Raw genomic sequence first — 20,489 nt, 5'->3', positions numbered from 1 at the left:
CAGGTTTGTGGATGGTCTGATTGAGTCACTGCAGTTTAGTGCAGTCATGTAGGCTTAGAGACCAGTTATTAGGGGGGGGAATGTGTGTGGTGAGTAGTTGTGGAGAATAGCAACTATGGTAGCAGAATCAACTCATAGTATCAATAATAATGCTTAATAATATCAATATAAAAATATCAGTATATCAATGTAACCTTGTCAGGTCAGTTACCTCTGAGAAACTTCTGGTCTCTAGGAAAAAAATACTATTCCCCCACTGGTTGACAAGGGGTTACTGGCTGTCATGTATTGTGTCAAAAACCTCATTATGATTGCTTTTGTTGCTAGCAGATTCCCACAGTCATTGTAGTGTGTATAGAAGATGCCAACTTGTCTGCAAACACTTGTAATTTCTCACTAAGTGGTTGTGAGACTGTGTGACACAAACCAGAAACTCAGTCAAAGCAAAAGCGGCGTCTTTGGTTTAATCGGTAAGGTACAGCTTTTAATTTGAAGGTGAACAGTCTCCCTTTCTTGTTTGCGTTGCAGTAATTAGTTAGATACGATTTGCAGACAAGTCGATGTCTTTCATGAGGATGGGTAACTGCAGCAATCTGTTAGCAACCAAAGCAATCACAAGGTTTTTGTGCAACACTTCTTTGTGACGTTTTTCCCTAGAAAGGGCCTGTAACTGGGGCCTTGTCCGGGATGATAGTAAAGTAATAAAGTTATATGGATAAAATAAAGCTCATAATGATGTTTACTGACAGGAAATAAAATAACAAAAAACTGCTAATGATATATCACATTATTACTGATAATGTGAAATTTTTTTTGCTACAATAATTATAAATTGAAATTAGTGAAATAAATTAATTTCCAAAGCACTTCCAGGCCCAATAGTCAGTCGTGGTAGAGGATCGTGGTCGTTACTGACCAGCCAGTTATTTATGATCTACGAACAAAAGCATTTTCTTCATGTGTTGCTTGAATTGAATGTTGCTTCTAACCCTGCAGAGGTGTTCCAAACACCGGAACTGATAAAACTGACAAAAGATTGAAATTTCTTCACCACAGTAAAAACAGGAAACGATTTCAAACTCCTGACACGTGCACAGCTGCTCTCAAGCACTGCAGGTAGAAGCGAGAAAAAAAGCGTTGATTAATTTGATGGCAGAAGAGATTTCTGCGTCGCAAACCAACCAACAGTATAACCTCTTGATTGATCAGCCAAACAGCAGAAGTGCCGTGCCTAACCTTTCCCGTAAAGTGAAACGTCGTTGTGTTTTCTCCTTTGTTGTTGTCGTCTATGCCCCTCAGGGCCACCGTAGTTCTGTAACCTAGCAACAACAAGTGCTCTGAAAATGAGGTCATGGATGCTTCCACTGCAAAAAATAAATAAAAAAATGTTGCTGTGGACTCAGAACCAGAGTCTTGTGCAGATGTTATGTGCGCACCAAAACAGAAAAATTAGCTCATCGGTCAGGAGTTTTTCTGACTCAGGAAGGGCTTTTTGTTGGTTTCTGTGGATGCTGTTAAACATACAGTAAAGGCGGTGATTCCACATGACCTTAGCTCTCAGAAATCTTTGCATTCTTCAGTTATTTCTCACCATTAGTTAATGAAATATGTCCATTATGCCTGAGTACATCAGCAGCTCTTTCTGTGCCACAAATGAGTCCTCACAACTTCGTTTGAAGACGATAAAAGGTGCATTTGAATAACAGTAAAACCACAGTATGCCTACCCCTCTGAATGGTGATCCAAAGGATACCGCCTCCTCCTCTTCCTCCTCCACTGCCAGGTACACCTCCGCAGGTCCTGCTGGAGTCTTCAGGTTGGGGAAAGTCCAAGTCTTGGAGCGAGGCGAAAACATGTTCCCTCCATGTGCCTCTTTGTCTGCAGATGGAACAAATAAAGATGAGTTTGTGTTTCTTGTGCCGAGGATTTTCTCCCGTGGGTTATTACTGAAGTGAATTTAAGAGCACAAGTACTTGTCGAAATTCCCAACATGAGGAAGGTTAAAACTGTTTAAGTGTTAGGCTAAAATGGTTACTACAAAAGGGAATAAATGTGTTTTGTAACCATGCTACTGGAGCTTCATGGCTTTGCAGAGAAAAGGTTTGACCCGAAATGAACCAGCTAAACATTTAAGAGGGATATTGGTGGTTTCTGGAGGATAAACGTTCTTTAATACTGTTTCCTTTATAATTCTATATTTCTTAGTGTCCTCTTTATGCTTTTATTTACACTCATACCATCCTAAAACACATGAACGTAGGGCTGGGAATCGGCGTAACAGATCCCATTTAAGTAACACTGTCCAACAACCTGACCTCTTCCATCTGTTATTGTTATGTCTAAGTGGGGTCGGAGTGCTGACACCTTCGCGGATGACGCCGGCTGAGCCTCTTCCCTCCAACACGGACCCGTACTGAATGGTGGGAATCAGCTGCTTGTGTGGAGCGTAGCAGTCCTCCTGTGATGTCAGCTCTCTGTCCAGGGTGCGAGCTCGCCGTCCGGCTCTCCCTGGGGAGCCACCGCCGGAGTGGTGCTCGGCTCCGCCCTTCGTCTTAGACAGGCCCCGTGCAGCTACACCGCTACTGCAGTCGGGCAGAGGGAACGTACCGATGCCGCTGTCCAGGGTGTAGGTGGAAGCACCGGAGCCTGCGGAGGAAAAACACGGGGGAGGGAGATTCAGCAAATGTGAATTAATGAACTGCTTGCATAATTTAAGAATTTAGAAGAAAAGAAAAAAAAAAAGAAAAAACTTCACAAAGCAAATGTGTAAATTGGTGGCGTCCTCATTTATTTGATCTTTTACTGCAGCCTCAGAATGAGTTCCCCTCGGGGGTGTGCCCTGTTTGTTCACCTTTGATATGTTAACAAAGGTGTGAGGCAGCTTATTTCCCCTCAGTGTTTCAGTCACGCCCTCATGGAGCATCGCTGATTCTCACTGCCTGAATGTGTGATCATTTACACAAATAATACCGCAAAAATACTGAAAGTCCTTAAGGAAAAGTTTGTAATTATTATCTACAAAAAACATGCTTAAATTATAAAAAATAAAAGTACTCAGTGAAAAGTACAGATATTAAATGATTGGGGATTAATACATTATCTACTGCGGTTTAGAGAGATACCTATTTCACAGAGGTATTGAAGTTGATCGTAAAATGATATGTCTAATCGCCATATTTCTTTTTTTTAATACTCAAGTTTTCAATGCAATCATCAGCTGCCCTATCCTGTCCTCAGAGAAGGAGAAAGCAACAAACAATCCATTTACTGTGAATGTGAAGCCTGGATGACACGAAAAGATAAACAAAATTAATTGACCGTTGAAAGGTACTAGTTCAAATTCTTTTATTTTGAAAGTCTTTGGACTACTGTGTAAGTCTTCAATATCCTTCAGCTGGTGTAGAGGATCCCCATTCACCTCTGATGGGACAATATTTATAATATTTAAAATGTATAATATCTAATATTATATAAGCTCTAATACTATTGCATAACATCGAAATGTGTTCAGCAAAGTTTGGTAAAATGTTCCAATCTGAGGAAGGTCTCGTAGGATCACAGTAGCAGTGTTTATTTCCATATTCCTTATCATAAAAGCAACATTTTAATATTGCATCCTGTTGGTGTGAAGCTAAGCTAGGCCACTGCACACAAGCAAAGTAAATAGCAACTTTATATTAGAAGTGCAATATTTTCTCTCTAAAATGTATCAGGGTCGATATATGAAAGATTAAGTAGCAGAAATACTCAAAATAGTTTCATTTTTCATCTGAACGTACACATAGTTTATATTGTTATCACTTTTCTTTCTTTTTTGCATTTAATTTACCTACTTCCCTTCCTCTCTGTGAATTTCTTATTAACCTTACTTCCCTGTGACTTCCACCTAAGTCTATTTTGATCCTCCACAAAGGCTGCAAACCTTTTTAGACTCCCGGCAGACTTATCTTACCTGCAAAGTGTTGAGAGTGAACTGAATCTGCGAGGTTTTCATCTGATGTGATCTTGCCGATTCTTTCTGATCCCTGCATGAAAGAACAACAGAGATGCAGAAAGAGCCGTGACTGTGCGGAAATCTTCAAATCTCAATGCAGGAGACAAGTCTAACAAATTAGATGCCAGGTTTAGACTTGAAAGTCGGTTCAGTGTAAACAGATTCGACTCGATGAAAGAGAGCTCGGTTTTTAATGTCCTCCCTCAGGTTTCTTTTAAACTCTGTTAGTCTCTGAACTGCAGATTAATAAGTAAAGAAATACCTTCTCCATGTCGTCGTGACTGATGGTGTGACTGATGATGTCGCTCTGCTGGGTGAACACCGGCTTCGACGTCTTACAGTCGAACGACAGCCGTCGCTGGGGCACGCTGATCATCTCCTTTCCGTCCACTCTACATTTAGAGTCAGAAACGGCTTTATTGGCCAAGTCTTTGCACACATACAAGGAAGTGGGCTCTAGCTGTACACGGTTTACACAGCTTGGATTTGTTTTGTTTTTAAACCACACACAGGCTGATTAAAAAAAATAATGACGACGTCTTTGATTCCTTTATTTAGACATTGAAGACGTTTTACATAAAAAGCAGCATTCATGTGATAGTTGGTGTAGGAGAGGAAGAGCCGTCACTGCTGGAAAACGCTGGGATGATATATCTCAGTGGAAAGTTTCCTGTTTTCTTCCTGCATTAATTATGGATTTTAAAACGTATTTAATTAATGACCGTCATCAGCATGCAGGAGGACACTTGCACTGTCTGCACCGTGAATTTCATCATTTATTAGGCAGAAGACTGGGCTACCTTTCATTCATTATTCAAGGTATTTGGTATTAATGAAAGTTAATAAATAAAAAGGACAAGGGGAGCTGGTCAGATTATTACTGATTAACTTTTTTTTGAAAGACTCACATTAAATAAAATCTCTCAGCACTTAGTGCAAGTTGTCGTATTTCAGCAGTTTCTTTTTTTTAAAGGATGTTTACAGTGATCTTAATCCCTGGATATATATACATATGCAAAAAGCTGCTCCAGGCTGGTGCTTGCGATTAGTATTCAAATGCTACTTGGCTTCTACAGAAAATAATTCTTGAGTTGAGACCAACGTCTATAATTGATTTTGCATGTACTAAAAGCGGCTTACATCTCTGCCAGGAAGAAAGAAGAAGTGTACTTTCTTAAAATATTACATCTCTGATGTCCTTTCTTGAGTCCTCACCTGTTTAGCAGCTGTTGCATGAAGTTGTCAGAGCGCGCTCCCCTGTACATGACCGCCAGCTGTCCCTGAGCTTGATCCATCACCACCTCACACGAGTGACCCCTGCCTGATCTCTCCACATAGGCCCGCTCCTCCTCCAGGGCTCTCCTCAGCCCCTCGGCCTTCTCCATCAGAGTCGAGATGTTCAGACCTTCCACGCCTTCTTTACACCTGGAGGCCATTTTCACAGAGTCCCTGCCGACCGAGGGAATGTTTATCTTCCACTCCTTCTTCTCCTCCTTTGCTTTAGTGCCGTCGGTCTTGCGGCTCAGCGCGGGGAGTTTGCTCTTCTTCAGGCCGAACCAGCTTGCGATGCCATTGGAGGCCTTCTGCTTGACCTCTCCACCCTGCCCTCCTCTGTCCTGCTCCTGAAGTTTCAGCACGTTCTCCTCGATGCCCTTCATCACCTTCTGCTCGATGGCGGATTGCAGGGTGGGGACCGGCAGCGACGGCTTCTCCACCTCAGATGCCGGAGGTCTCGGAGGAGGAGGCGGGAGGCTGTCTCCGTACATTGGATTCTTTTTCCCTTTCCCGCTGATCTTGGTCCTCTCCTCTGACTTGGATGAGTAACGCGGGGCCTCTGCGGACTTGCCCCCTCTGTGGACGGACGGGCCTTGGCAAGGTTTGGACGGTGACTTTGGAGGGATTTTGTTGGGGCTGTTGCTACTGTGAGGAGCGATGCTGGCTTTAACGTTGTAGGCCAGATTCAGGGAGCCAGGACACTTGATGTTGTTGCGTAGTACCTGGGGAGCATCTGTGTTGGGTGACGGCAGGCCCATTTTACTCTTCGGTCCCTCTGGCTTGGTCACACAGAGTTCTTGTTTAACCAGTGCGGGACCAGAAGATTTTACTGGCTGCTCATAGAGCTGAGATGACCCCGGATACTTCAAACCACCACTGCTACCTTTAGGCTTACCGTCCGAAGAGTCTGTGAACTTTGAATGTCTCTGTTCCTCCTTGTGGATCTCTGCCGTCTTGCCTCTTTCTTCTCCGTAGGTGCCTTCATTCACCGCATCGGTGGGCCTGAGGCCGCCTTGTAAATCCTCCGAGCTCCTCAGCTTGCCGAGCGTAGCCAGTCTGTCTTTGAAAGCGTGGTGACTCGAGTCGGCCTGAGATCTCGCCGCCCCAACCGTAGGCCTCTTGGGAATGGACGAGGAGTCACTCCTCCTGGTTGGAGGTGCAGGCGGACCCTGAGTGACCTCAGAGCTCGCTATGTTCACCTCCCGTGTGTGCCCATCCTGCTTCTCTCTGGTTTGTGAGTAGTTAGTTTTGCTCTGAGCTTTGCTGAGGGCAGAGGAGTTGGGTAGGCTGTGATGATTAACCCACACAGGGCTGTCTGAATCCTCTTCATCATCTGATGTAGACTCTGATGTCGATGAGGACGACTGCTTTCGCTGAGGCGCGGGATTCAGGACGCTTTCTGGTAGCGATTTAACAAGCTTCCTCTCACCAGCGTTTGCCTTAGTTTGAGATGGAAGAGTGGTTCTTTTCTCCTGACCCTGGGTTGGTTCCTCCTCTTTAGAGCCGATGGACATGTCACAGACATTTTCATAATGAGGGACCCTCTGAGAAACTTTGGGTGAGGAGGAGGGAGCGCCGATCTTTGAGCCCACAGTGGGTTTAGGTGCAGACAGGCTGCTATAGCTTATTTCCTTAGCGGGTGGGGAGCAGGTGTCTTCGGGCTGTGGAGGGGAAGTTGGTGCCGAGTGTGTGGCGGGGTACGACTCGGACCGGGCGGGTGGAGGAGGGGGCTGCCTGCACCTCTCAGTGGTGGTCGCTCTGCGTGTGGGAACAGGCGAGTGGTAAACCTCGTAGTTATTGGTGCGGCAGGGGATCCTGGAGTTGCGAGTGAGCTGAGGGCTCAGGCGGACAGAAGAGGTGGGAGCCTGCGACTTCTCCCCCATCGAGGGAATCTTTAAGAACTTGAGCAGTTTGGATGGGGAGTTGATGGCAGCGGCTTTAACGTCGCTGAGACAGGAGGGACTGGGGCTGACGGATGCGCTGGCTCTTACACAGGAAGCCTCCGGATCTGTGCCGTCTTTCTCAGGGACGGCTGAGGGTTCATCACCAAATGAGAGCGCCAAACCATTGGGAACGCCATCGCTTGTATCCAAGTCACAGTGGGCCTCCTGTGCAGAACTAGGCAGGTGGGAGGTGGCACAGAAACCAGTGAGCTCTTCAGAGGCACTAGCGTTTAGCTCCGAGTTATCCTCCTCTCCTTCCAGATTCTGACTGGCTGCTTCTGCGATGGATGAGTGGGCGGCGGCGGCGCCCGCTGGTTGCTGGTTGGCTTCATTCTTGGTGCTCTGTTTAGACTCTCCCGCTCTGGTCTTACTGTGACATTCACTCATAGCAGCTGCAGGAACTATATGGCTCTGGGTGGCTTTTGAAGGACTACAGACATGGTTGCATGGCTTTGGAGGGCTCTCTGGGCTCCTCTTGCAGTGTAAACAGCAGGTGTTCCCCCCCTCACACTTCACTGCTCCGTCACCATTCACATGCTGGTGTGTGTCTGTGTCCGAGCAGGAGCAGTGGCAGTGTGTGTGGTGGGATTTGCACTGCAGCGGGAGGGGGTCCGCAGAAGCCAAAACAGCCTCTGTGGACATGAGCACCTGGCTGTAGTCGCAGAAAGACAAGCTCGTCGTGGATGGGTGGAACTTGAGGGGGTCCGTCTCCTCCATTTTGCGCAGGACCTCCAGGATGTGTGCTTTCTTCTTGAAGAAGGGAGACAGGGCCTCCATGTTGGCGGCGGGGCCACGAGGGCCCGGCGAGGCATGTTGTGTGCGGTAGCCATTTCCCTGTGGACAGACACAGATTACCATCAGTATACAGTTCACGGAGAGAGCCAAACAGCTTAATTCATCGGGACCTTTGAGTGCATGCGTACAGGAAAGAGGGCGAGGGAGATTAGAAGTGGAGTCTTTTTTTAAAGCACAATAGTTGAAAGCAAAGCAAATGTCAGAGCGGTTCAAACATCACACGCAGATGGGGATTTTTGTCTGATTCAGAGGCTCTTATGGTTTGTAACAGTCACCTTGGCTTGTGCTTCAGTCTGTGCCGGCTCCACCTGTTTGGCCGAGTCATTGTGCAGCTGTGCATTGTAGTCTGGGAGCGGTCCCGCCTGAACCTGTAACAGGAGATTCATGAGGCAATTATGATGAGACTGTATACGCTACAGGCTATTATATACACAGACGACTGAGAGCTATATTGTCCTGGCATCGGCAGAAACTATTTAGAGTACAGGTGAAAAGAGCGAGCTCCGTTCAGGCCCACTGTCGTTGGAAAAATAACGAAAAATCAGCAGCTTCAGCGCTGCACTAACACACAGGTTCTTAAAATATACTGAGACATTATTGGATACCTTGCATTAAAAAACCCCAATAAAATATAATCAATTATTAAATTCCGTTATTAAGCAGTTAAAGTAGTTCAAATGAGCGCCGCTGTGACAGTTTGCAGACAAACTGCAAACTGACTGAGTGTGCAGTCCTGCCTGTTAAGGCTGGTAGAGAAAAGAAATCAAAGTAAAGATATAATTTAAGAACCACGCTGAGGAAAGAAGGAAGTGCAGGCAAAGACAAGACGTGTTAGAATGACGAGTGAAAAATTCTAACTTTATTTATTATGGATTTGCAATGTGAGAAGCACTGAGAGGGTGGCAAGTGGGGGATAAATATGGAACAAAGGCAAAGACGTGTGCCGTTTCTTCACGATAATGGAGCTAAAAAGCACTCAGCCAGTGGTGTTCAGACCACTAAAAATATCCTCCGCAGCAGTGTCTTTCCAGAAATAATGACCCGGGCTTATAAAAAGCTAAACTAAACTATGTGTCTAGTTTTCTAAAGCAACTATTTTCCTTCTATCAAAATAACATCTGCCAACTTTATCGCTGAAGGAAGCGCATTGCTGCTCATCCACCAGCAACAGTGCAACAGGATGTAGGTATCGAGTGCATTTCCCTCAGCTGAGCTGTAATATTAGCTACATGGGTGCTTGTTTTGGTTGGCAAATGAAAACAATAGAAAGAAAAATGAAAGTGTTCACAACAAGGTCTTTTTGATAAATCAGATCATCATAACAAAAAGCGTGCATGCTTTTTAACCTCCTAGGACCTGGCGTCCACATATGTGGACATCACATTTTGGGTTATTTAGACTAAAATACTCAATTTTGCTCTACAAGGGCCTGATATCCACTTACGAGGACATTATACTGCTACTGTTCTATCAAAATTTTAAATGAATATCCTCATATGTGGCTCTTATTTTCTTAGAAATTAAAAATTAGGTAAAAAAAAAAATCTGGTAATTCTTTGTTCGTACATTCATCCCGTCCCAATCAGCCCAAATATCAAAGAGAAATTAACAATGCATGCTGTGGAAGAGTTCGGGTCTTAGGATAAATAAATATATTTCTTGTGCTTTGCTAAACCATCAGCAAAGTGCCATTTAGTTCCATTATATTCAAAAGAAAGCAGACATTAAATCTCCACAACTGGCAAACTCATAAAAACGTACTGGATAAAATCCAGTCCAGCTGATAGCCACTTGGGTCCTAGATTCAGGTGTTTGCTTTGTGATTTTACTTCACACACTGTCAATAGTGACACGAACACAGAACCATAACCATAAGGGACATTTGCTTCACAGCAATCTTCTTTTAAGGTGGACCTTTAATGTTTTCCAGGTCTATATTATTATTATTGGACTCTTACACTTCAAGATAATCTTCATTTATCTCATACTGAGCCTTTGGTGCACCTGCTCTCTGAAACGAGCCATTATATCTCCTCTCCCTTTAAGCCAACATTCTCAAACACAAGTTTGAACAATAGGTGGACGTTTAGCCAGAGCCCTGTGCCCGAGATGACCATATCAGGGACTGACATCATACAGAAAAGAGGAGAAAAAAATGTCTGAAACAGGGAATTACTTGTTGGAATTACTTGTAGATACAATGACCTCATAATTTTCATGTATAAACAGTATATATGAAATGTATACCGGTACATGACAGAAAATTAGGAACAGTGACGCATTTTAATACTGTGTGTCGTAACAAATACGTAACACAGGAATTATAGAAACACAATGGAGGGTTTCTGTTACAGTCTTTGGTAAAAATGTCTTTTGTTTTCCAACTGATGCAACAATCTTTGCCGCTTAGAAATCCTGTGGCTGTAAAGGCGACTTTAGAGATGGTCCGGCACAAAGACTCAGTCCTCTATTTTATGTTTACCAGCAGCTCCAAACACAGCAGGTTATGAGTATAGGAGTGGCTGAAGAAAAAAAGATTTTCCTTAGTGTTCTGCACTGGGAATCTGATGCTTTCATACTGGTGGACTGCAGAGATGGCTCTGCACACAGACTCGTGCCTCTAGCTCATTTAATTTGCAATATGCACACCAGCAGAAACAGAACCATCAGTGCACTCACAGCCTGCCGGCTAAGCTTTGTGCAGCCTGCAGCAGAAATAATTATATTTTTAATATTTTTTTGTCTAAATAGAGAAGAAACTGAGTTTGTTACCTGGTAGTGAGCGGTGGGGTGGTTGGGTAGTTTCTGCTGAAAAAGCTCACACAGCGCTCGGTTCTGTCTCTCCAGGTCAAACACCAACATCTTCAGCTTGATGCACTCCTCCCTCAGATCCTGTTCACAGACACAGAGCAGTGAGACACGATGGATGGCGCTGAGTCTATAATCCAAGATAAATCAAACCTAAATATAGATATTTAACTTTAAGTTACCTTTTGATTCAGCAGAGCTTGGACCACATGGTTGGCAACCTGATAGCGTGAGAAAGCATTTACATGAGTTTACGTTTCGTGAGTGACTTTGCAGATTTTATAACTTTCATCGTGGACTCACCTCATCCAAGCATCTCTCGTAAGCTTCTCTCTGACTCTCATTGGCCAGCACGAGAGCTGAATTCTCTGCCTGCGAAGCAAATGATGAATAAATCATGTAAACATGAAAAAAAAAAACATTCAAAGGTCCCAGTATATGCTTAGTACCCAGCAGACACCAAAACTACCACTGCAGTCCAGTGCAGTAATTTCCCACATATAACATTACAATGCAAAAAAACAGATGTTGTAACATAAAACACAATTTCGATGTTTTCATTATCATCCAACCAGAAAAACCTGTTAGAAGCAAAGCCTTTAGGAGCCATTTGACATTTGGTGTAATGAGCTTATTACCAAGACTCAAACAGAAGAGGCCTGAGGAAGTTACTGATTCCAGTCAAGAAACAGTATGCAAGATTAGGCACAGTAAAATGGCAATTGGCTGTTTTCACACTGTTTTTGTGGCTTAAAGTCCCAATGAAAAGCAAATATATATCTTCAAGTTTTAAACGTGTGTCTCTGCGCCCATTCTGCTAATAATGTTCCAGAAACCAAAATATTAGAATTAAATCATTTTGGTCAAACATAGATTCTTTTATTTGAGAGAAAACAGGAAGTCTGGGTAAAGCTACTGGTTTGTCTGCACTAACACAGGTGCTTTTGCCACATATTACCTGCCCACCCTCAACAATTTATTTTAAAATCCACCCACGTGGACACATGTAAATATGTCACATCGATAAACGTATCAAGGCAAGCTTCCTTCAAGCAGCCTGCTAATCCCCAACAAAAAGATTTTGTTAGCTTTAAGGAGAGCTAGGTGGTGAGTAGCTTCCGCAATTCCAGTCAAAGCTAACCAGCTGCTACCTGTAGAGTTATACTGGAGTGTGCAATGTGCTCATCTATCAGCAAGAAAGTGAATAACTGTAACTTTGTCCTTTAGAACATTAGCAAAGAAGTGTAAACTTAAATCAATATCAATAAATCATTGCAGTCTTTGTGAGCAGTTTCTTTCCTTTGATATCACCACCTTTAGATTTATTTTTACATTTTAAATTTCAATTTGAAGCCTTCACAAAGTCAACATTCAACATCTGGGTTTATGTGGCCAGAGCTGTGCACCCAAAACGACCGCTTGAATTGTCTCTTATGGCCCAGATTGTGTGGTCTAAAATAATACCAACATCAATGACAATTTATTGCCTGCAGTTGCTTTTGTATGTAAGAAATCTCCACAGAACTAACGGGAAACAGCAGACAAACGTGTGTCGCTGCCACTGGTGGAGGTGGTTTGAGTTGTCAATGATCCCAAAGAGGACGGCGAGTCTTTCGCTCCCTCACCTCCAGCTCTCTCAGTCGGTCCATGAGCTCGCTGCTGTTGTCCTCCAGGTAAGACTCCACGTCTCCCTCCTCGCCTTCCTCGTCCGAACCGAAATCCTCGTCGCACATTCTCTGTTCTGTCTCATCAGACATTGTTTTCATCTGCAAGAAATGAAGGTTGTTACCACATTACGATTAATCTGAAAGCATGAGACCAAAAACGTCAGTCGCTCGGTGGGGCGTCTACATACGGTTCATCTTATTTGTGGAGAAATCACACAGTGTAGACCAAAATAAGTCATAATGAGGCACCAGCAAGATTGAGCCCATCCTTCTGTGCTTTCAGAAATGGAAATGTTAAAGTTTGCAGCTCTGAGCTGTCAAAAAATACAGAGAAAAATAAATAAAATGACAAACTGACAGTTGTGATGCTAACTGGCAATCTCTCAGGTGATGATGTGGAGTAATTTGAAAAGCAATGAAACAGAGAGTGTTCGATTTACTTTTTTTTTTTTAAACTAAAGAGTCATGAAGTAACTGAAGCACTTCTTTCGACTAACAATCCAAACACAGACCAACTCGACAACTTCTGCCCAGCAATAAATACTAAAAATAACCCTTATCGTCCGATTTGTTGTATGTATGGTGAATAAAAAGGAAACCATGAAATTGTCACGTCTGACACACTGCTGTTAATCAATCAGTCATTTCATGTTGTCTCAGTTCCTGCTGCCTGCGTCTTATTTGTGCTGTTGCTGTAAACTCCACCCGTCTGGCTCTCCAAGCAAACCAAAACAAACACCGGGGATACCAGTAAACTGCACCGAGGCCTGTTTTACATCAAACCCTGTTTTCATCTCCAGGAGTGACGTTAACGTTATTACCACCATTAAACTCTGTCTGTACTCTGACAGCAGCAGCGTCTCGTTTCAACACCACTTCAGAGTGAAGCCCTCTACACTCCACGCGTGAGCAGCCTGTTACTGCCTCCGCATCGCAGTACCTACTACATATCGAGGATCGCTCCACAAATACATTAATCCATGGATCATGCGTTGTTTCAGACACTCTGGACAGAGATAAGCCTTTGTGTCCATATTGCACTGCTTCAGTAAATCCACAGATCGACGTGCAGCTCCACGCTGAGCAAACCGGCTGCCCGAGTCTGCGAGCATGGCACACTGCGGGGCATATGGCTGAGCACCAGTCCATCAGGCACGGCTCCAGGTGTGTCTCAGAGTACAGAGAGAGAGAGAGACACAGGAAGTAGGTGTGACAAAGTGGACCCAGATCCAAAAGCCACATCTTAAAGAGTCATTAGAGCGGATGAAACAAGGCTGATTCTGTGGCTGGAGGCCAATCAGGACCTGGCACACTTTCCTGTCTTCCTGACACGGACAGGTGACACACAAACAAACCGCCGTGTGCACTTAACGCATGCAGAGAGGCTCTAATATTCAGGGCACAGTGTCCAACCTCAGTTCTGTTTCCTGAAACATATTTTGAGCCTGAAAACCTGAAGTTGGCATGTAAGGTCGTATTATTTGAAATCTTTCTTTATTATTCAACCAAAACAGTTCAGGTAATATTCACTGCGCTATCCACACCACTTCACCCTTACTGTTATACAGGGTGACGCCTTTGCTTTCTACCATCAGCCTTATATGCACCCTCCTGCTGCCATAAATACTCACCGGAGAAACAAATCTGGATTAATCCAAGGATGAAAATAGTCCCAAAGAAACACACGATTTACTCCCGATGACTATGGTTAGGTAAAAGATTTGTCCTTCCACTCCTTTATTAGTGTTTTTAACACAAAGTTACACCTGATTCTTCCTTTTAAATCAGTTTTCAATCTATATATACTAACTTATTGGAAGTTACATTTCTACTTTTTAAATGCACGGGTACAATACACAATCTGTTCTTTTCCAATTATTCCAAATATTCTTGACTATTTAAACACTTATCTGTACTTTAATTTTAAGAATTGTGCAGTACTCTGTTTTGGTAACTATTGTCCATGATGTAAATATGTCAAAACTGTGTGTGGGTCTGTTCTATGCCCTGTGTCCTGTTCTGTTTGTATATGTGTTATTTTTTTGCTGCTGTTACAACCAAATTTCCCCTTGTGGGACAATTAAAGGATTATTCTATTTCTATTCTATTTCTATTCTATTCTATTCTATTCTTGTTTTGGTTGCTAAATGCAGCAGAGTATCACCAACTAGCTGATAAAGTGACAACTGCCATTTTTTGAAAAAAACAAAACAAAATATCTGTTCAATCTAAACTGCAACGTCGAGGGCTGAGAAATGAAGCCAGTGCAAGAGTGGCAACAAATGCAGTTCCTCTCATGGCCACTTGACTGGACCTCAGACTTGAGTCCCAGACCTCAGACTTCCACCGTAGCCTCCATCCTCTATCCAGACCTCTGCAAACTAACACGGCAGTGGCCAAAATCTAAAGTTTGACACTAGGATTCACCATCTATGGCCTGCTGAGGTAATACAACGATAATGATTAGCCTAAGCTAATGATGAAAGTATTGCAAAGCTTATAAATTTTAAGGATTAACAACTAGCGTTGGCGGCGACATTCCCAGAAAAGCCATCATTGAAGCAAACAGAACATTTTCTTCTGCTGCTATCGAAACCCGAGTTGATGCTCATTATAAAGTAGCCACAGGAAATGCGAGGTGCTCGTCAGCAGTGAGCTTACAGCCATCAGTGAATCAGTCTGAGATTTTTGCATTAGTAACAGTCAGAGAAGGAGCCACGGTGAGCTGTTAGATGAAGAGCTCCAGGCGACTGCTGCACGCCTCCAGCTTCGCAGCACTGCGCCCTCCTGTTGACAGACTCATGCCGAGTGCAGCAAAAAGTGACGGAAAGAGAAAAATTATTACCAAACTTCTTTATTAAAGTGAAAATAATTTAACTTTAGACACCTGCAGCATGAAACTGGGTTTGCTGTTCCCACCAGTGACTGAGATGAAGTATTTCCTTGTTTGTGATGAGTAAAAAAAAAAGGACGTGGATGGGGTGTAACTTTTTAGTTTTTAAACTTAAAGAGAGGGTATCCCTTTCAATATTCTATAAAATGTGTGTTTGTCACTACAATATTAACAGAGAAAAATGGGGGACTTTTATTTTGGAAGAAAATGCTATAAAGCTCCAGTTGGTTGCTGTAAAGCTGGATTGGTTATGAGTGACAAACAGTGCTCTGGTTTGCAGCAGAGAAACTCATGCAACATGAAGGAAACAGCAAAGGTCAGCAGTTTAGAGAAATTTAAGCTGATATATCAACAACTTCTATTTGTATAAAAGTTTTTCACTTAACCACAAACTGAGGTCGAGCGAGTGGCTGAAAAGATACAAGAACGACCGTTTGTCTCTCTCTCACTTCTTCTTTCATTATATTTGGTTTGACACTTGTCGGGAAGTTTTTACTACACTCACACTAACATGTCGTTATGTTGTCAACTCAGTTATTTTTATTATTTCACTTCACCCGTCTCTTGTCAGCTACACGTCACACACACAGTGTGTGTGAGGAGCAGCAAAAGGAGGTGCACTCAGACGGAGCCGGTAAACAGCAGCAGCATGCAATAATGACCTACACTGAGCTTAAAGGAGACTAGTCTGAAGAATTTAAAGTGATTAACATGAACCTATAAATACCATCCATCCAGCCCATAAGCAGAGAAGCCCAGTAACTTCCTCCAGTTCCTGTATCCTCCGCCCTCCGCCCAGTAGGTCACGCCTGCAACATCTCACCCAGGAGGTGCCCAGGAGATGCTTGAACCACCTCAGATTGCTGGTTTCTATATGAAGGAGTAGTGGCCCTACTCTGAGTCCCTAACAAATGACTCCTCACCTCATCTCTAAGGATGAAGCCCACCGACCTTCAGGGAAATCTAAAATTCATCGTTTGTATCAGCGATTTTTTTGGTCATCGCTCGGAGTTCGAGGCCATAGGTGAGGTTAGAGAGGTAGACTGACCTTTAAATCAACAGCTTTACTTTCACACACACCTCTCTGGACAAGCAGACTGGTATAGCCATCTTCTCTTCCTCCCTAACTCATGTAAAAGATACTTAAACTCCTCCATGTGGTGCAGCAAAGCATCCCTGACCCGGAGTAGCCACTCCACCCTTTCCTAGCTGAGAACAATGGCCTCGGACTTGAAGGTGGTCATGGGAAAAAGCTGTATCGCTGCATTATAAAATAAACGATGAGAAGCCGAAGTCATTTAAAAACAAACAAACACACTGAGAATCTGTGAGCTGTTTCACAAACGTGTCATCATGTTACTGATGGATTAGAGCCGTATATTAAGACATTGCAGAGATGTTTGTGGACACCAACTCCAATGTCAAGTGCCAAAAAATGCATCATTTTAATGTCACGTTATTGGACATTAAATTAAAGTATTGAAGTACAACAAGCCTTAAATATGAACTCAACAAATGCACAGAGAATTAAAAGCACTGATTGGAAATGTTCAGTAGCTTCTAATAGTTTAAAAACATAAAAAATAAAAACTCAGCAGAGACCCACCAGGCCTCGTGTAACAGGAGCTGTTTGCAAAGCGTTTACGGGAAGATTATCGAACATCGCTGGGCTGTGAACGCCGACTGACAAACCTGAGCAGCACCATCCAAAGTGTAGGCTGCTTATTGAGCCGCGATCGACTCCACGCGGCCGAATCTACACGTATAATGGAGGGATGATCAATGAACCCCATCTAAGAACGGAAGCAGATATTAGTATCGTTCCTGCATCCAAGGTCAAACGGATGGCTGAGTGGTTATAAATACCAGATCTTCTCTTCACTAATGCACATCAAAGCTCCGGGCAGCAGGATGGAGAAGCATGCACACATCCCTCTGTGTGTGTGTTTGCGAACATTCACATGGAAATTACAGTGTGCACCAAAAGACAACAAAAGTGACTCTAAATATAACACGAAAATGTGGTTTTGCCTTGGCTGCTGTGGTTTTTCTTTTGAAGTGCACAGATAACGTCACAAGCCTCTCTGGAAAAAAAAAACGAAAAAGAGCCACCAGCAAAGAAGCATCTGTTAGAACGAGTTACGCTCTTTTTTTATTTTATTTTATTTTTTTATTTACGGTATTCAGCTTCTTGGGACATAAAACAGCAAATCTTCACATCGACAAGCAGCCAGGCTGAGGTTCGATGACCGAATAATTGATCAACAATCAATTTTTTTTCCTCAGCAAATATATTGTGTGCCTATTGACTAATCGGCTATAGACTGTACAGAGAGATTATTTACCATAAAGCTAAACACAGAAGCAGCTTTTCCCTAACTGCTGTGCAAAAGTCTCGACCCACCTTCCATTTCATCACATTTTCCTAAGATAATGGGAAACAGGTGCAGCGACTTATTGAAATATGTGCAAACATACATGGAACTATAGTGTTTAAGGTTTGTACAGTTCTAACAAGCCTAAAAGTCAATATTCAACACAGTCTGACCTCTTTTAGGCAGTTTTCTTGTACTTTAAATAGTCTTCAGAAATAGTTTCCAGGCTTTTTTAAAAGACATTCAAAGCTTTTCTTTGTTTTTTTATCTGCTTTTGTTCAGTGCTCTGTCAGGATGATCCCACACTGCTTCAGTAATGTTGAGGTCCAGGCTCTGGGGAGGCCAATCCATGACTGACAGTCATCCACTGTGTGCTCTTCTATCCAGGTTATTGCCAATAAGACACTTTTTCAAATGTTATTGTATGATGTAACAAAGTCTGAGGGAGCTTTTACTAGAAAAAAGTAGAAGAACGGTGTTGGGGATTTAGACAGAATCTCTAACACCTCTAGCTGGCATGCATCCCCACAGCTGTAGACGCTGCTGTAGCTCTGTAACTGTAACCTGGATCCACTGTTACAATGGTAGATTCTCATATTAGACATGAAGAAACTTGAATTCTGCTCTAACGCTAATGCCGGTTCAAAATACACGATATCAGCCCATCTAATCTGGACCACATAGGGTGTCTGAGACTGGAACAAAAAGTTTATCATCTCATCTTGCACACTGTGTCACAATGGACAAAAAAAATGATGCTGCAACTGATACGCCTCATAAAGTGTGACAAAACAAAAATGCCACCAAGTCTTTCCACAACAGCTCACTCACTGTCGTGACGCTGACCGCTTTTTCTGTGTACGACTGCAAACATCACAAAAGCAGAAGGCGGCTGGTGTAGATGTAGTTTGATGCAGCTATGAAGCTAAATTGACCACTGATGTCAGACATGCTGCGTCAGCTGCCATTATCTGTTTACATTCTTTGTTTTAAAAAAAAGAAGCAAACTTTAACTCTTTTCCCCCCATGAAGACGAAATTTGACGACCTTTATATTCAATACACATGCGGTCTGATGACCTTCAGAATAAGTTCTGGGATTTTCCAGTTTAGCCCCAGTAAACTGTACAGGCAGAGATAACCCTCTCTAATAATCGCAGTCATTTTGTTCTGGAAGCAGGCCTGAAATCTGACAAACTATTCAGCTCAGAAAAGAGAAACAACTTTTTACCCCAGGCAGGCATCCAAGGTGGAAAACAGTTAAACTATCAGCCATCATTTAATGACAAATTGGCTTCTATTTTTTAATTTCTGCACTTTTAATCAATGACTAGCAGATAAACAAAATCCCAGCATTTTGGCTAATGTGTTCACATCATTTAAAAAAAAAAAAAGTATTCTTACTAACCGACCTCTTTTAATGCAGTTTTTGAACACACTCAGAAATATCTGGACTACAAAGCGGGATCGTATTTCTCCCACATTAGCTTCCCTTCCTTGGCTCCCTGTTAAGAATTGAATTTAAAATCCTTCTTCTCACATACAAAGTCCTGAAGGATCAAACCTCCATCACATCTTAAAAACCTTTTAGTATCATGTTATCCCAGCAGAGTGCTTCGCTCACAGACTGCAGGCTTACTTGCGGTTCTTGGAGTTTCTAAAAGTAGAATGGGAGGCAGAGCCTCCAGCTTTCAGGCTCCTCTCCTGTGGAACCAGTTTGGGAGACAGAAACACTCTCTGCTTTAAAGATCTGATTTAAAACTTCCCTTTTTGATGAAACTTATAGTTAGACCAGGATCAGAAGCATTTCTTAGTTATGCTGCTATAGGATAAAGCTGCTGGGGGGTTTCCCATGATGCCCATTTTCTCTCCACTCCCCTTTCTTTTCACTATTAATGTCTTTAAACACCATCACTCCATGCTAACTTTTGGCTTCTTGTTTGTGTTTTCTCCCTTTCTCTCTATGGTTTACATTTTTCTTCCTTCTTGCCAAGCACAAGTTTTCTTTCTCATATTGTGGGCATTTACTGTGCAATTTTAAGGGGGTTTCAGAACGACTACACAAAAACTACTAAAGCCAAAAGGTGGGCAAAGGAAGAATTCGTTACATTTTGAACCAGATCTGCAGCGCTGACCTTGGCAGACGATGCACTCGCCGACTGCTTTTCTGCTTCATTCATCTGCAGATAAATTGTTTCATCTGCAAAGTGTCTCAAAACTGTGAAATATTTCAGCTGTAGCTGCCCCGTTTTGTCCAGCTAACAATCCATAACCCAAAGAAATGCAGTTAGCAGATCATCAATGAAAAGGAAAAGCATCAAAAGCTTCGCTGCTATTCATTTTCGGTCTCAGTGTTGATTTATATCGAAAGTAAGCCACATATTCATTGCCCTGTTGTTGGTACTACAGAGATAAACTTGCTGTAACATCTTTGGGAAACACGGAGAGGGGGAGGTGAACTAACAGACAGGGAGTGAGGGAGGGAGGCTACTTCTGGCTGCTTTCTGAACTGCGGTATTGTCACGATGGGGGTGGTATAAGAGGCTGTGACTGGCCTGAAAGTGCACACAGAGGCTCATTGACAGGGCGGAGGAGAGGAGGCTCGGTGGGTCCCGGCGGGGCTGCAGCAGTGCCAGCAAGCTCCTTCCACAGACTCACAGCCGCTGGTGCTGTCAGAGAGAAACCACGAGGGGAATGCAAACGGAGTCGATGCTGCTGCTCTGCTCAGCTCTTTTTTTTT

At 43.2% G+C, this 20,489-nt stretch overlaps 1 protein-coding gene across 4 annotated transcripts in view; it reads right to left on the bottom strand.

Moving 5' to 3' along the window:
* Positions 1 to 20,489, bottom strand: part of nckap5l (NCK-associated protein 5-like) — a 57,711-nt gene that overhangs the window by 2,260 nt on the left and 34,962 nt on the right. For all 4 annotated transcript variants that reach the window (XM_005741031.2, XM_005741030.1, XM_005741033.1 and 1 more), the window contains exons 3-12: positions 12,441 to 12,581; positions 11,119 to 11,187; positions 10,998 to 11,036; positions 10,780 to 10,899; positions 8,283 to 8,375; positions 5,210 to 8,046; positions 4,257 to 4,386; positions 3,953 to 4,025; positions 2,365 to 2,646; positions 1,727 to 1,878 (exon numbers count right to left, since the gene is read on the bottom strand). In XM_005741031.2, the coding sequence (XP_005741088.1) occupies positions 1,727 to 1,878; positions 2,365 to 2,646; positions 3,953 to 4,025; positions 4,257 to 4,386; positions 5,210 to 8,046; positions 8,283 to 8,375; positions 10,780 to 10,899; positions 10,998 to 11,036; positions 11,119 to 11,187; positions 12,441 to 12,581 (3,936 nt within the window). The remainder of the gene's footprint in view (positions 1 to 1,726; positions 1,879 to 2,364; positions 2,647 to 3,952; positions 4,026 to 4,256; positions 4,387 to 5,209; positions 8,047 to 8,282; positions 8,376 to 10,779; positions 10,900 to 10,997; positions 11,037 to 11,118; positions 11,188 to 12,440; positions 12,582 to 20,489) is intronic.

The sequence above is a fragment of the Pundamilia nyererei genome, unplaced genomic scaffold (assembly GCF_000239375.1).
Source record: "Pundamilia nyererei isolate P.nyererei 1_Seehausen unplaced genomic scaffold, PunNye1.0 scaffold00106, whole genome shotgun sequence".
NCBI lineage: Eukaryota > Metazoa > Chordata > Actinopteri > Cichliformes > Cichlidae > Pundamilia > Pundamilia nyererei.
This window is presented reverse-complemented; position numbering and strand designations above follow the sequence as displayed.